At 42.1% G+C, this 17,333-nt stretch overlaps 1 protein-coding gene across 4 annotated transcripts in view; it reads left to right on the top strand.

Annotated features, from left to right (window-relative positions):
* Positions 1–17,333, top strand: part of Arih2 (ariadne RBR E3 ubiquitin protein ligase 2) — a 60,026-nt gene that overhangs the window by 25,632 nt on the left and 17,061 nt on the right. For 3 of the 4 annotated variants that reach the window (XM_057767525.1, XM_057767523.1, XM_057767524.1), the window contains exon 3: positions 15,557–15,624. In XM_057767525.1, coding sequence (XP_057623508.1) covers positions 15,557–15,624 — 68 coding nt within the window. Of the gene's footprint in view, positions 1–4,364; positions 4,411–15,556; positions 15,625–17,333 lie in introns of all 4 variants that reach the window. The other variant, XM_057767526.1, reaches the window with a different exon arrangement.

Below are 17,333 nucleotides of genomic sequence, written 5' to 3'. Positions count from 1 at the left end.
GGCACCAAAGCTACAGAGAAACCCTGCCTCGAAAAAAAAAAAAAAAAAAAAAAAATTATTTTAAGCCAGACAGTGGTGGCCCACATCTTTACTCCTAGTACTTGGGAAGCAGAGACTGGTGGATATCTGTGAGTTTGAGGCCAGTCTGGTCTACTGGATGAGTTGTAGGACATCCAGGGCTACACACAGAGAAACCCTATATTGAAAAACAGAACAAATAATTATTTTAATTCTATGTGTGTATGTGTTTGGTTTGCTTGTTAAGACCATGCACTATGTATCTGTTGCCCATGGAGGGCAGGGGAGACAATTGAATCCCCTGAGACTGTAGTTAGAGCTGGTTGTGAGCTACCATGTAAGTGCTGGGAATCAAGGGTGGGTCTTCTGGAAGAACTAGTGCCCTTGCTGATGACCCATCTCTCCAGCTGCTAGTAGAGACTTCTTTACGAATAGGAGCAAGGTGGAACGTGGCAGATAGGATATGGTAAAGGAATTTTATGGAACTATTTACAATAGGATTGTCAGGGGAACTTAGTATTCTCATGTAAAGCAGAAAAACTACACATAATCCAAAGTTTGCTGTGAAGACACACATCTGTCATCCCAGCACTTGAGAGACTGTTGGTTTGAATGAATGTGGCCCCCAGACGCTTATGGGGAATGGTATTATTTGAAAGGATTAGGACAGGTGGCCTTATTGGAGAGTGTGTGTCACTGGAGGTGGGCTTTGAGGATTCAGAAGCTCAAGCCAGGCTCAGCAGCTCACTCTTTGTTCCTACTGCCTGCTGATCCAGATGTAGAACTCTACTGTCCCTTGTCTGCCTTTTGTGCCCTCATTCTTCCCACCATAATGACAATGGACTAAACTCTGAATTGTAAGTCAGTCCCAATGAAATGTTTTCCTTTGTAATAGTTGTGGTCACAATCCCTAACTAAGACCCAGTTGGTACCTGAAGCTAGGGCATTGTTGCCATAGGACTGGCCATGTTTTTGGCTGGAGGAATATGGAGTAATTTGGGATTTTGGACTAGAAACAGTTGGAGACTTTAAGCAGGGCTTATTGGGCCATACTAGTAGGAGCATGGAAGACAGAGTGGTTTGAACTGTGGGGTCCCGCTCAAGAGGTTTCAGAGGAGAAGAATATTAATATGTGACCTAGAGATCATTCCTGTAGTATTTGAGAGAAAGAGGGTGTCCATATTGCTTAAGATATCGCAGACATCAGCCACGTTGCAAGGGTGAAGCTTGAGAGACAGAGTAAGGAAGCCTGAAGTATCTTCCTTAGATTTTGGCAGCACTTGAAGAAAGACAGAAAAAAGAAAAGGAAAAAGTAACACCTTTCTGAGTCTAATGGCAGGTCTAATGGTATTGACTGCCTAAGAGTTTTTTAGCGAACACTTCTTGAATGTCTTTTGTGAGTTTTGTTTTAGGCAGTCTTGTAGCCCAAGCTGGATTCAAATTTAGGCAGCCAAGGGTAATGTTGAATTTCTTACCATTCTGCCTCTACTTCGCCAATGCTACAGGCTTGTGTGCGACTATGCCTGATATTATACATGCCTGAGAATTGAGCCCAGGTGTCTAGCACACTAAGCAAGCACTCTACCAACTGAGCTACTTTCTTAGCCATCTTCTGTTGTTTTAACATTCAAACATGTTGAAAGAGAAGGGAATGAAAGTAGTTTGACTTTTACATTAAGATAATTTAAAGCTTTGAATTTCCTTCCCCTTCTTTTAAAAAAAAGAATAGTAAGAAAGGAGGTTTAAATAATAGTCTTTGTACTTCTGCTTCATATTTCTGCTTAATTTTTTCATACACTATATTTTGATCATGTTCTTTCCTATATTTCTACTTCTGCAATGGTAGATCCACTGCAAATACTTGGGAAATTTTAAGTGGCTTTTCTTGACTCCAACCTGCATGACTCCGTTCTTTTGTCCTCTCGCTGGGATTCTCAGCTCTCCTTTGGCCTTCGTTAGGATTACTAGTCCTGTGACAAAACACCATGACCAAAAGCAAGTTGGGGAGGAAAGGTTTATTTGGCTTATACTTCTTATCTCACTGTTCATCATCAAAGGAGGTCAGGACAGGAACCTGACTAGGCAGGAGCTGATGCAGAGGCCATAGAGATGCCACTTACTGGCTTGCTCACCCTGCTTTCTTACAGAACCCAGGACCACCAGCCCAGGGATGGCACCACCCACAATGGGCTGTGCCCTCCCCCATCAATCACTAATTAAGAAAATGCCTACAGCCTGATCTTATGGTGCCATTTTTTTTAATTAAAATTTCCTCCTTTCAGATAACTCCATCTAGTGTATTAAGTTTCCGTAAGACCAGCCAGTAGGCTATACATTTTTACTGTCTTCAGAAGCAGTCTCTGGTCTCGCTCCTGGATCACTGAGTGCTGGGACAGCCTTGGAGACTGCTTACATTCAATAGCTTATAGGTTTCTAGTTACTAGAGAGTAAAGCAGGTGGGTGGTAATAGCATGAGAACAGTGCTGACCCCTGTTGTGAATGCTTAGGTATGGCAGAAAAGGAAACATTATTTGAAAGGGGCAGGAGTAATTCTGCTTTAAAAGAGCTTCTAGTCTGTTTCTTCTGTTTACAAAGTTTCATGTAGCAGAAAAAGTTCTATGACTGGAGCCTATTAAAGGGGATTGGTTGCTAAGACAGTAGAAGCTCTGTTTTGATAGCTGCTGTTGGAATTTGTGACTCTTCTTAGAGTATGTTAGCCTTTGTGAAGTCTTTTCTGAAGGAGAGGGCAAAGGGCTGCTGTACCTAGCTGGTTAGTATTCGGTATGCTCCGCTTTAGCCAGCTGGAAGAAGCAAGACACTGAAGTCATTTTTAGATGAGATGGATTGTGGTTACAAGACACTGAAGTCATTTTTAGATGAGATGGATTGTGGTTACAAGAACAGACTCAAGTTTTTAGCCCTGCTGTGTTTAGTTCATTTTCTTTCTTTTTTTTTTCAACCACAGTTCTCCCCAACCTATCCCTCCTCCTGCCCTTCTACATCCCATTCATTTTCTGCAGTTCTTTTTACTGTGGTTACTGGACATGACCTTCATTTGCGAATAGCAGCTATTGTGTATGTCATTTCTCAGAAGTCTGTCAGCATTTTAGAAGGCTCTATACCCACCTTTTGTACCGAGTACTGTGAGGAATTATTCACTCATGGACATTTATTTGGGTGGGAGCTGAGTCTAAGTTGATGTGAGAGCAGGGTAATGAATAAATAAGCTTCAGGGAGTGTTCATGATTTTAGAAAATACCTTCAAGGTTAGGGATGTAGTTCAGTTAGTAGAGTACTTAGCTGGTGTGCACAGATCCCTCAGTTTGATCCTCAGCATCACACAAACAAGGACTGCTAACACACACCTGTAATCTCAGCACTTGGGAGCTGGAGGCAGGAGCATCAGTAATTCTACAGAGCAAGAGGCCAGCTTGGGCTACATGAAAACAAACAAAACTCTCATGGTAAAGGAGTAGTAACTTTCCTATTTTCTCCTTTTTTGAATGAAATCTTTTTGGTTTTTCAAGACAGGGTTTTTCTGTGTTACAGCACCAACTCTCCTGGAACTAGCTCTTGTAGACCAGGCTGGCCTCGAACTCTTAGAGATCCTTCTGTTTAGTGAAATCTTTGGCATTTTTTATTTGTGTGTGTGTGTGTGTGTGTGTTGTTTTTTGGTTTGAAGTTTTTGTTTGATTGTATTTTGATTTTTTTTTTGTATGAGATCATAGTTGTCATGAATGAATTTGGTTAGGCGAGTTAGCAATCTTCAAATTTGTGTGTATTATCAGATTTTGAAAACATGTTTAAATATCGATGCCCCAATTAACTACAAGTCCTCTCTTTGGATTTGTAAAGAAAAGCGAGTGGGAGCAGTGTTGTCAGCCTAAGAGCTGATCTTTTGAGGCTGAGACTATGTAGGTGTGAAGTATGGGGGAGCTGACATAGCTAGTAGTCAGTGGGGCACCTCTGCCCTGCTTCTGCTGACTCGCCCGATGTTAGGCTGCTGTTCATTTCCTTCGTCTCTACCTTAGCCTTGTTTCTTCTCTTACCCCTTTATTACTTTATCTCCCTCCTGCTTTTCCATTCTCCTAAGACCCACGTCCATTCATCTTGATCTTTTTAAACTAGTTTTCCCTTTCTACCCCAGGCCCAGAAGCCAGCTCACCTTTTCTTCATCTGGGCTGTTTAGTGACCTCTATTTTGTTAACAAATGTGATTGGACCACAGACAGAGTGGTTTGATTGGATGAGGCATGAAGACCTACTGGTGTAGCCTTAAAAGATGTCAGGCAGTTGGCAAGTAAGAATTCTAAATAAAAATTGAAACTACCACCTGTATTTTTTCAGGCCGTTGATGCTCACTGCCATCGGCTGCATCCTCCCTATGGCACTGGTAAGTGTGGGAAGGGCTGGCAACAGTTATGGTGGGCTGCTGGATTCATCCTTTCTCGGGGAAATTTTTTAATTGCAAGTTTTGTTACCTACTTATCTTTGAGGCTAGACAGTTTGGACAGCTATAGGTAACGCTAGGAAAGGAAGATAGAACTGACCATGGTCATGGGTTTTCTTGAGGTATCATCAGGAGCAGAAATTACTTAGTGCGTGCCTTACTTCATCCTCACTGCTGCTGTGCTCTATATGTTAATACTTCGAATACAAAATATATCCTATCCAAGTGCTCTAGGATGTCACCGAATACTTTTCAATTTTGAGAAATTCCTTTAAGAATTTATTCCAAAGATACTTGACTCTTAAAAGAGGTCCTGAATGTCCATAGTGCTTTCCATTTCCTTAAGGAACAAGCTTTACCTTCTGTGATGGTTTTAGTTCATTGTAGGCAAGGGATGCAAACGTTTACTCGAGTAACTAAAATTTTTGTTTTTTGTTTTGTTTTTTCAAGACAGAGTTTCTCTGTAGCTTTGGAGCCTGTCCTGGAAGTAGCTCTTATAAACCAGGCTGGCCTCGAACTCACAGAGATCCGCCTGCCTTTGCCTCCCAGGTGCTGGGATTAAAGGTGTGTGCAACCACTACCTGGCTATTGACCTGAATTCTTTACTAAAAGAAAACAAAGGATCCTGTCAGTCAACCCTTGAGGGATCCTGGAAACCACCACCTGGCCAAGTAACCAAATTTTTAATAATGACTTGCTTGAATTTTTGAGGGGGTTAGGATTTGGTCAGAGCCTGGAAAGAAGTTAGTTATTTACTAGCAGACTTGAAGTGGACTTGGAACTCGAGATTGAAAAAGAATTTCACTGGAGTATTTTCTTTTAAGAACCTAGTGATGAACATACAGGGAACAAAATTAAAACCTAGACTAGGGCAGTGAATCAGAATTTCTATGCCCAGAACCAAACTGCTCTTGAACTTGCCTTCTCTAACACTGTGAACTAAAGCTTACTGCTTCAGAAGTGTTACTGTTGTGCACTGCTATCTTGCTGTGAAGAGATCGCCCATGACACGGAAACTGGGGATGGCTTACAGTTTCATAGGTTAAATCCATTATTGTCATGGTGGGAAGCATGGTGGCATTCAGACATTCACAGGCCACAGGAGGAGAGAGACTTTGGGCTTGGAATGGGCTTTTTGAAAGCTCAAAGCCCACCCCCAGTGATATACTTTCTCCATAAGAGGCCACATTTTATGTTTGGGTTTCTCTACAATATGAAAAACCATACTAAGGTGTCATAGCATTAGGAAGGAACATCTTAGGAAATGCTGAGGCTGTAGGCTTCTGTGCTGTTAGTCATGTTTGGAACCACTTGCTGGTAAATAGCCGCTTAAGTGTTTGTATAGATGTCATTACATCTGAGTGAGGAAACTAAACAATGCACCTCCCTTCGGTCTCTGCGCTGCCTTCTCTGGCCTTGCTTGTGAAGCAGGAATAAAATTGAGTGGAATGTTTACCAGTTCTTTAAAATAAGAAGGAAAAACTTGACTCTCCTACTGCCTCCCACTTCTCTAGGCGCCTATAACACAGTGTTACCAAGTGAAAGTCTGTGTCAATTCCCTTTACAGACACAGGCCACAAAGGATGGTAGATGTTTGCGTGTTACCTTTGCAAGTACCGCTGCTCAGAAACAGTCCTTCCTGACGTGGGTAGCTAGGTGTTTTCAGAAGTAGAGATCTGGAGCTGCTGGATTGGATTGAGGCTGTAGGTAATGTAGGGTATCGTGTAGGATAAATGTCAACAGAAGTGACCTCATTTCCTTCAAGTGGCCTGGATTCCAGGCCAGCCTGGTCTACATTAAAAAAAAAAAAAAACCTGTCTCAAAAAAAAATAAATGAAATGATAAAGTACATAAGCATGTGTTTCTTGTTAAGGTATAGGGCATAGAAATGCAAGTTTTTTTTTTTTATAAAGCTATGGAAAAGTAAAATGTGTTTGTAATGGTAATTCTACTTAGCTGTTACTGAGTGGACCAGGTACACTTTATTGATCCTGGGGGTGATGTATCCTATAATTCTTTGTAATAGTGGACACTCTAGCAAAAATTAAAGGATGCACATAGAAGTACATAACAAAGGAGACTTGTATGCCTTAGGAACATTTAGATGGAACCAAATGTAAAAGCAGCTCACTCAGCTTGGATGAGGTGTTGGTCTCCTGTGAGGATGCTGACAGTGTCCTCTTAAACAGCAAGCCTGGTTCACTAGCCATGTCTGCATGGGACTGATAACCACTGTCTTTTCTCGTATCCTTCCCTATGTATTTGAGAGCTTCTCTGTTGTCATACTTGGAAGTGCATGTTGCTGTCCTACCTCCTGGATCTCTGACATTAGAGGTTTCGTGTGGTTCGTGCTAGTAGTCATCCACGAGTTTAGTAAGGCACAGCAGATTTCTTCTGTTTAGTCAGTGTAACTAGCCATGGTTCTAATTCTTTTTCTCACCTTCCCTTATAGATGCAATACCATACTTTAAAATTAAGTAGTCATGGGGCTGGAGAGATGACTCAGGTTAAGAGCCCTGGCTGTTCTGCTTCAATTGAGTTCAATTCCCAGCAACCACATGGTGTCTCATGGCCATCTTAACAGGACCTAATGCTCTCTTCTGGTGTGCTGGTGCACATGCAGAGCACTCATACATAAAAGGTACTCACAGACAGGCATTGAATTAAACAAGTGACCTGTGGAGACATTAAGCGGGGTGGTGGTGGCGCACACCTTTAATCCCAGCACTCAGGAGTCAGAGGCAGGAGGATCTCTTGAGTTTAAGGCCAGTCTACAGAGGGAGTTCCAGGACAGCCAGAGAAACTGTTGTTTGGTGGCCGGGGTATTGGGGGGGGGGGGGGCGAACGACTCTTAAGCAGCTAGATATATGGTTATGTGAACTGATGTGTGGGCATGTTTACTATGTTCTGAGGTAGCAGCCCGCTACCAGGTCCTCTTTCCCTGTATGGGGATCAGCAGTGTAAGTAGTTTCTAGTAACACAGTTACCACTCTAACTTCCAAAATTATAGAAATTTTGAGACATATGGGTATGTTTTATTCTTTCCCTGATCATGTGTGTGGTGTATGTGTGAGTCACCTGTGAGATGTGAAGGCTTCAGTTAATGAAGCTTGGATAGCAATCAGTTACTTTTAAAAATACATCACGGGCCCAATTATTTTTATTATAAGTTACTTTTTTTTTTTGGTTTTTCGAGACAGAGTTTCTCTCTGGCTTTGGAGCCTGTCCTGGAACTAGCTCTTGTAGACCAGGCTGGTCTCGAACTCACAGAGATCCGCCTACCTCTGCCTCCCAAGTGCTGGGATTAACCATTTTGTTTTTGAGACAAGGTCCCATGTTGTCCAGGCTGGTGTTGAACTTGCTGTTTAACCATGATTTTGAACTCCTTCTGATCCTCCAACCTCCTGCTGGTATTCTAGGCGTGCACTATGGCGTTTTACTTTTTTGTTTGTTTGTTTGTTTAATCAACTTTATTGAAACTATTTTGTTTTTAGTATTTTTTGTGGGTTTGTTGTTGTTGTTGTTGTTGTTTGTTTTTTTGAGACAGGGTTTCTCTGTGTAGCCCTAACTGTCCTGGAACTTCCTCTGTAGACCAGCCTGGCCTCAAACTCACAGAGATCCACCTACGTCTTCCTCTGGAGTGGTGCTGCAATTAAAGGAGTGAGCCACCACCGCCTGACTCAATTTTTTAAAATATGGACTTTATATGAAGCTCTAGCTGATTTGGTACTCACTTATGTAGTTCAAGCTAGCCTCAAACTGATAGGATTCCCCTGCCTCAGCCTCCTAAGTACTATGATTGTAGATGTGTGCTATCATGCCTAGCATTGCTTTATAGAAACTTTCATGTAGGAATAAGTTCATCCAGTTTTAAATTTTTCCATTATGTTTTTTTGTTCATTTGTTTGTTTCTGAGACAGGGTTTCTCTGTGTAGTTTTAGTGCCTGTCCTGGAACTAGCTCTTGTAAGCTAGGCTGTACTAACCCACAGAGATACGCCTGCCTCTGCCGCCCAAGTGCTGTGATATATCTGTTTAGCAATTATCATTAACCTGGCATTGTTTGTTTGTTTGAGAACATGTTTTATTGTGTAGACCAGCCTATCCTTGAACTCACAAAGATTGGCATGCCTCTGCCTCTTGAGTGCAGGGATCAAGGGTGTGCACCAACTGCACCCTTCCAGGATCCCAACTTTTCCATCACTCCAAAAATTTCGTGTGTCTACACTCAGCCCTCATATTTAGCCCCAAGGAACTACTATATTTCTCTGTAATTTTGCCTTTTTTAGAAAATTCCTGTTTCCCAATCCTCCTATGATTGTGTTGTTTTTAAGTTTCATCTGTTTTATATGCCATTAATGGATTCCCTTTATTGGTAAATAGTGATTTTCATAGTGTAGATAACACATTTTTTTGTTTATCTGTTCATTTATTAATTTCTAGACATTTAGGCTGTTTATGACTTGGCTGTTAAAACTATGTTGCTAAAATCATCCATGTCCTGAATTTAATGTAGACATTGCTTTCACGTGTCTTGATGTTGATATTGAGGGACAGGATTCCTGGGTCACATGGTAAGTGTATATTTAACATTTTAAGAAATTGCCAAACTCTTGGTAGCACACTCCTTTAAATTCAGCCTTGGGAGGCAGAGGCAGGTGGATCTCTGAGTTTGAGGCCAGCCTATTCCACAGAGCGAGTTCCAGAACTACCAGGGCTACACAGAGAAACTCTGACTTGAAAAACCAAAAAGAGTGTGTGTGTGTGTGTGTGTGTGTGTGTGTGTGTGTGTGTGTGTGTGTTGTATATCTGTCTTTTTCTCATTTTCTTTCCTTATTTATTTATTTATTTGTTTGTTTGTTTGTTTGTTTGTTTGTTTATTTTCGAGACAGGGTTTCTCCATAGCTTTTGGTTCCTGTCCTGGAACTAGCTCTTCTAGACCAGGCTGGCCTCGAACTCACAGAGATCCGCCTGCCTCTGCCTCCCGAGTGCTGGGATTACAGGCGTGCGCCACCACCACCCGGCTTTTCTTTCCTTTTTTAAAGACATGGTCTCACTATGTAGCTCTGGCTGTTCTAAAACTGGCTGTGTAGACCAGACTTGCCTAGCACTCACAGAGACACATTGTTTGCCTCCCTAGTGTTGGAATGACAGTTGTGTGCCCCCTTCCCTGGCAAGAACTTATCTTTATTCAGCCGAAAATAGGAGGAATGCGTACTAAAAGATCTTTGAAGTTGTACAAGTATTGATTATTTTTTTATTTTTAGATTTTTAAAATGTATGTGCATATTCTGCCTTCTTTTAGCTATGTATATATTTGTGCTGTATGTGTGCCTAGTTCCCTGAAAGGTCAGAAGAGAGCATCAAATCTTCCTGGGAATGGAATTATAAGTGGTTATGAGATCCGCCATTTGGGTGATGGGAATGAAACCTAGGTCCTCCACAAGAGCAAGTGCTCTTAAAAGTTGAGCAGAGTGTCTCCAGCCCAATGGAATTGATTAGAGTAAATTGCTGCTCTTGGAGTATTGAAAAGTGGTGGTATGAGTCCTAATTGATCATGAGAAGATTCACCTCTTGGAACTAAGGCTGATTTTTATCTTTAATGTGGCTTAAATGCCCCAACAAGGTTTGTTGCTGGCCAGGGAGTGAGGCTGCTTCAAGTTTCCCTCTGGGAAAACTGATGTGTGGATGGAGGGGTTGAAGAAATAAATCAGTTCACTCCTAGGATCTTAATTTGTGTGGAAACTGCCCCCACCGCTAAGACCACCTTTAAAATAAATTCTTCTAAAGTACTGCTCATTGCTGTTGTCCTCCATCCCTGGAGGCGTCTTTGACACCTGGCTCTGTATATAGATCAGCAGCAGTTCTCAACCCTTTGGGCTTCAGTCAATCCTTTCACAGGGGATGCATAAGACCACCAGAAAACAAATGTTTACATTATGATTCATAACAGTAGCAAAATTAAAGTTACGAAGTAGCAGTGAAATAATTTTATGGTTGGGGGCCACAACATGAGGAAGTGTATTAAAGGGTCACAGCATAAGGAAGACTGAGAACTACTGATATCCTCCTTGTGTGCCTTGCTCGATGAAGACCAGTCTTGCCACAGTGCTTCTACCATATTCATAGTGTCTGCATATGTCATAACATAGGCACTTTTCTTAAACTTCACGTACAACTTGGGAACCACACTAGCACCTGATACAGAAAGCTAATGGTATATATGTGAGTTTTTTCTCTGCTGACTCAAGTGTATTGAAGGATTTTTGGCTCTTTGCACTTAATAAATGTCTTCACAGTTAGTTTTTATTTATTGTGTTGTTTTTGGGGGGTTTTTGTTTGTTTCGTTTTTGACCCCTCCCTGAGAAAGGGACTCATTCTTTAGCTCTGGCTGTGTGTTTTGTCTGTATGATAGATGTGCACCATGTATGTGCCAGGTCCATGGTCAGATCCCTGGAACCTGAGCTATTGGTAGACAAGCCATAGTATGAGTGCTGGAAAATGAACCTAGACCCTTCTACGAGACCAGTCAGTGCTCTTAACTGTGGGCCATCTCTTCAGCAACTAGTTTTCTTTCCTTACCAAAACTAGGATGTGCACAGAATTGTAGTCAGTGCATTTCTGGTGTCAGCAGAACTATGTTAGTGTAAGTGAGCTTAACTCTGAGGTTTTGTTTGGGCTGTTAGTGTTGTTGAAATCAAGGAATCAGTACAGTGTTCAAATAAATGTCTTGAACATTTTCTAAAAATAGATCTACCTTCACTTTTTTATTTTTATATATACAGTGTTCTGCCTGCATGTATGCCTGCAGGCCAGAAGAGGGTACTAGGGCTCATTACAGATGGTTATGAGCCACCATGTGGGTGCTAGGAACTGAACTCTCCAGCCCCCATGCCTTGAACATTCCTTTTTTTTTTTTTTTTTAATTCTTTTGAAGAACCACAGGTTAATATTAGTATGTGGTGTTGGGTTCTGCAAGTGTGACTCTCTGTGTTTAGATCCCTAAACTCTGTAAAGCCAGACTCGGTATCTTCTCCCTGTAATCCCACATTCAAATATACAGGCAGAGAAAGAAAAATCAGTTGCTTGAAGACCATATACATGAGCACACATAAATTACTAACCATGTATTGAATGGATATCTATTTCTTGTCTAGTTGTGTAGGCTTTGTGGACTTAAGGGAGGCAGCCCTGACCTCTTTCCATAAATCTTTCTATAAAGATTCTACCTAAGTCATTTGTGGTAATTTTGGTGCATTTGCCAGGCCCATGCCCTCTGTATATGAAGATATTTAGAAATGAGAACAGTTGGGTATGGTGGCCCATACCTGTGATCCCAGGAGACAGGAAGATTCAAGGTTATCTTTAGCTACAAATTAAAACAGAAGTCAAGGTAAGAAGCAGTTGATATAGTTGGGCAAGGTTGCCGGTTGGTAATTAGCAGTACTTAGAAAGTGATGAATGCAGAGGATCATAGTTCAAGAGTTGTAAAAGCACACCGTAATCCCAGCACATGGTAGGCCAGGGCAAAAGGAACATCTTGCTGTGAAGAGGCACCATGACCACTGCAACTTTTATGAAGGAAAATATTTAATTGGGGTGACTCACTTCCAATTCTGAGGTTTAGTCCATTATCATCATGTCGGGAAGTGAGGCAGCATGCAGGCAGATACAATGCTAGAGAAGGAGCTGAGAATCCTTACATCTTGACTCACTGGCAACAGGAAGTGGTCTGAGACACTGGGTTTGGCCTGAGCGTATATGAGACCTCAAAGCCCACCTCTGCAGTGACACACTTCCTAATCCTGCCCCTCCGTTTGGGGCCTTTTTTTTTTTTTTTTTTTTTTTCCGAGACAGGGTTTCTCTGTGGTTTTGGAGCCTGTCCTGGAACTAGCTCTTGTAGACCAGGCTGGTCTCGAACTCACAGAGATCCGCCTGCCTCTGCCTCCCAAGTGCTGGGATTAAAGGCATGCGCCACCACCGCCCGGCTGGGGCCATTTTCTTTCAAACCACTACAGATCACAAGCTTGTATCAGCATGGGCTACAGAGTGAGAACCTCTAAGTGGGGAGGGGATGTGTGGCACACATCCCTTATGTCAGTACTCAGAAGGCAGAGCCAGGTGGATCTCTGTGAGTTGGAAGCCTGTTCTACATACAAGGTTCTAGGCCAAACAAGGCTAAGGAGTGAGACCTATCTAAAAATGAAATAAAATTTTTACCTAACAGCTGTATTTATGCAGCTGCTAAAATTTAAAATAGCTAGTATATCACTTCATTTTATGATAATGGTCTGTTGAAATAGTTAGGAACCTTGACCTAAAATCTCATGGTCCTCAGTAAGAAAATGTTTTAACAGTGTGCACAGTGTTCCCTTTCATGGAGGGTAGTGGGAACCCCTACCCCAAATGAAGTTAGCTGTCTTGCATCCTTGATTTTCTTCAGATGTATTTGGCCTGTGGGACAGGAAGGCACTCATTAATTGAACAGCCTCAGGTAATGATATTGTTCTAAAACATAACTTATTTAAGTCTTGGATTATTTGAGCTTCAGTGCTATGTTTTCCCTACTGAAGTTCTTCTCTGTGAACCAGGTAGGACTCAGCCTCAGAATAGAGTTATGTCTGTATCCTGAGGTATCTGCTGGCCTTTTATGTTTTCTGTCGCACCCTTGTGATAGCCTGTGCTTGCCCTGGGTAGTCAGATGTAGACCTACAAACATATCCCAACCTTTTTGCTCCTGTCTTGACACGTAAGATGTTTTGCAACTAGTTTACTTTTCACTTGTTATGTCCCCTAACAAGCAAATGCTGCATTACCACTTGCTTCTAACCTAATTCTGAAATGTAAACTTCTGGAGAGTGCAATATAGCTCAGTTGGTTGAGTTCTTGCCTATCATATGCAAAGAACTGAGTATAAACTGGACATAGTGACACACATCTGTAATCCCAGAACTGAGGAAGTGAAGGTAGAAGGATCAGAAATTCAGGATCACCCTTAGCTATATAGCAAGCTTTAGGTCAGCCTAGGATATATGAGACACTCTTTCAAAGGAAAAAAAGAAAACCCTTTTCTGTGTCAGTAACTATAGTTGTAATGGTAAAAGTAAAATACTGCGGATCCCTAAATGGCTGCCCCGATACCATACTGCAGGTCCCCAAAGTGGCAGCAGGCAGCCAGTCCCAGGCAGGGACTATGCAGTTCCCCAAGTTGCTGCAGTGGGCTATGAGGGGCAGAAAAGTCCAGGCAGGGAGCCGCATGGTGGGTGAGAGATCTCGACTAGGCAGCCATCTACAAGGAGAGACAGTACCATCTGGGCACGCCATGAGACCATGCTGCTGGTCTCCTAAGGCAGCTGGTCCTGGGCAGGGAGCCATGCTGTGGGGCAAGAGACAGAGACATGGTTAGGCACACCATGCAGAGTGAGATTGAATATTTATTTAGTGGGTTATGGAAGGGAAGAGGAGAAGAGAGAGATAGAAGCTGCCTCTTCAAGAGGGAGACAGAAAAAGAAAGAACTCAGGCTGGAAGCTGAAGATCAGCTTGCCTTTGAGGGGGTTGGGGGTGCACCTTGTCTTAACAGAGCAGACCATTACAATAGTACCTTTCCACTAACTAGATTGTTGTCCATTGCATGGATCTGTTATGTATTATTTATCAAGCTCATTTTTCTTGGATATGTAAGTTGCCTTTAATATTTTATTCTTGCAAATAACTTAGTAGTGCATGTATCCTCCTTCCTTCCTTGGGAGGAAGAATTTACAGTAGAATTGGTAGCTTTTGTCACCTTTTATGTACATGCCAGAAAATGTACAAGCCAGAAGACTGTCTACAAACCTTTAAAAAAATGTTTTGCTACTGGTGCTTGTTGGATTTTATGAATTCAGAGATTTAAAACTGATTTTTTAAGCCAGGCATGATGGTGCATGCCTTTTAGTTCCAGAATTTGGGAGGCAGAGTCAGGTGAATCTCTGAGTTTCAGGCCAACCTTGTCTCGAGAGCAAGTTCCAGGACAGCCAAGTCTAGTTACACAGAGAAGCCCTGTTTTGAAAAACAATAGCAGTAACAAAACTGGTTTTTAAATGCTGTTTGATTATTTGTTTGTTTGTTTATTTGAGGCAGAGTCTTACTGTGTAACCTTGGCTAGTCTGGTGCTTTCTATGTATACCAAGGACTTGCCTGCCTCTACCTCCCAAGTCCTGAGATTAAGGGCATTGCTACTATGCCAAAATTTGGTTTTTAAAAAATTTGTTGTGTATATAGTGTTCTGCCTGCATGACAAAAGAGGTCACCAGGTCTCATCACAGATAGTTGTGAGCCACCATGTGGTTGCCTGGAGTGTAACTCAGGACCTCTGAAGAACAGCTAGTGCTCTTAACCTCTGAGCCAGCTCTCCAGCCTAACCCAGCTTTATTTCTGAGATGAACTCAGAAGAGATTCATCTGCTGGATTAAAATTATGTGCTACCACTAATCTGACTTTAAATCCTTTATTTTGTTGTTTATGGCATATAAATCAAGAAGTCAAAGCCTGGATCTGTGTTGCTAGTACTAACTAGACTCATACTTTGTGTGTGTGCCTTCCATAGGACAGCATGTGAGAACATAAGTCACATTTGGGATCCCATTTGGGAAGCCTCTTGCTTATGTTTGATATCCCCCCTTTTTTTTCTCTTCGAGACAGGGTCTTAATATGTAGCTCTGGCTGTCCTGGAACTCTGTAGACCAGGCTGGCCTCGAACTCTGATCTGTCCTGAGATCCGCGTGCCTCTGCCTCCTGAGTGCTGGGGTTAAAGACGTGTTCCTGTACGCCTAGCTCAGATAGCACATTTTTAATTACTATAGAAAGGATGGTTTTGGTTCAGTTTTTAGTGGAAGCTTCTATTTTTTTATAGGAAATATTAATGAAAACAAAGACAAAGAACAAGAGATAAAATAATTAATATAACTAATTTAACTTAAAAGAGCCAAAGAATGCAACTAAGTGAAAAAATGTGAGCCCAGCATCGTGGTAGATGTATACATTCTCAAACTATAGAGCACTATAAGAAGCTACGGTTAAAATTCGTTATTTGTTGTTGTTGTTTCTTACAGGTATCTCACTCAGTTGCAAAACTTATATTAGTTAATTTCCACTGGCAAGTCTCAGAGATTCTGGACAGGTAAGATGATCAGGGGAAAGAAGATAAAATTGCCCATAGCAGTCTTCTGTCTGCCCACCCATTGTGATTCTGTTGACATTTTGGAGTATGTTCGTGTGTGTGTCCGTGTGTGTGTGTGTGTGTGTGTGTGTGTGTGTGCTGAAACACTATAACTAAAAACATCTTGTAGAGCAGAGGGTTTATTTGGCTGCATTTTCTGAATCACTGTCCATTGGAGAAAGCCAGGGTGAACATGCACACCAGACAGGATCCTGACAGCTCCTGACGCAGGAACTGATGCAGAGGCCTTGGTGAAGGCTGTTACTGGCTTGCTCAGCCTGCTTTTTTGTAGCACCCAGATCCACCAGTCCAGGGGTGGCAACACACACAGTGGGCTGGGCCCTCACTGTCACTAATTAAGAAAGTGTCCTGCAGGCTTGCCTACAGCCAAATCTTTTTCTGTTTTGGCTCTATCTGCCCTGGAGCCCACTATGTAGGTCAGACTGTCCTTGAACCCAAAGAATCCACCTGTCACTACCTCTGAGCGCTGGGATCAAAAGTATATATTATCACATCAGGCCTCTAGCCTAATCTTATGGATGCATTTTCTCAATTGAGGCTCCCTTCTCTCTGGTGACTCTGGCTTGTGTTCATTTGACAAAAACTAGTCAGCATGTACCCTGAGCAGGTAAGATGTTCAGTGGAAAGAAGAAATTGCTTCGGTGTCCAGAGGTCCCTCCTCTGCAGTGACTCTAGCTTATGTCAAGTTGACAAAAAGTAGCTAGCATAGATCCTGGACTGATGAGATGTTCAGTAAGATGTTAAGATGTTCAGTTTCATCTCATGAAAAGGATATGAAATTGTCCTTAGCATCCTTCAATGCCTCTCTACCCATTGTGATTGTTGACATTTTGGAGTATATTCTCTATCTCAATCTCTCTTACACGCACGCGCACACGCGCACACACACACACACACACACTCTTCTATTTCTGCCTTGATGCTAGTGTAGTATTTTGTTACTTTACAGGTATTTCATACATTTTTTAAAAAAATCTCTGTTGTTTGGCAGCAGATTTGTTTCTGATCATCTGTGTCTGTAATAGACCAATTTTTCCTCCCCCAAAGCTTTGGAAAATGGCTGGGTGTGATGGGACATGCCTTTAATTTTTCTTTATTTTATGTATATGGTGCTCTATCTGCATGCCAATAGAGGGAGGGCATCAGATCCCATCATAGATGGTTGTGGGCCACCATGTGATTGCTGGGAATTGAAATCAGGACCTCTGGACCACAGAGACATCTCTTGAGGGAAGATCCAGGAAAGTGCCTTCCCGCTGGGCTCTATCTCCAGCCCTGTTTTAGCAAAGTGGAATTTTGCTAAGTCATCTAGGTTTCCTGAGTTTCTCTGTAGCCCAGGCTAGCCTTTAATTTGATCTTCCTGCCCCTATGTCTGAATTACCTGAGAACACATATCAGTGCCACCAGGCTCAACTGGAGGGAGTAATTATTTGGGGGTGGGATGGCACTGCGTGAAGTATAGGAAGATTGGTAGCACCTCTGGGCACTGCTCACTATAACAATTGGAATTACATACAAGTGCCATCAAGGTTAAAGTAGTGTAGGGCATCAAACCCCGTAGCTTGTATATGCGAAGCAAATATTATACTAACTGAGCTCCATCTTAACCCCATAATTTTTTATTAAAGTTTATTTTATGTGCAATGGTG

This window comes from Chionomys nivalis, chromosome 4 (genome assembly GCF_950005125.1).
Source record: "Chionomys nivalis chromosome 4, mChiNiv1.1, whole genome shotgun sequence".
Taxonomy (NCBI): Eukaryota; Metazoa; Chordata; class Mammalia; order Rodentia; family Cricetidae; genus Chionomys; species Chionomys nivalis.
This window is presented reverse-complemented; position numbering and strand designations above follow the sequence as displayed.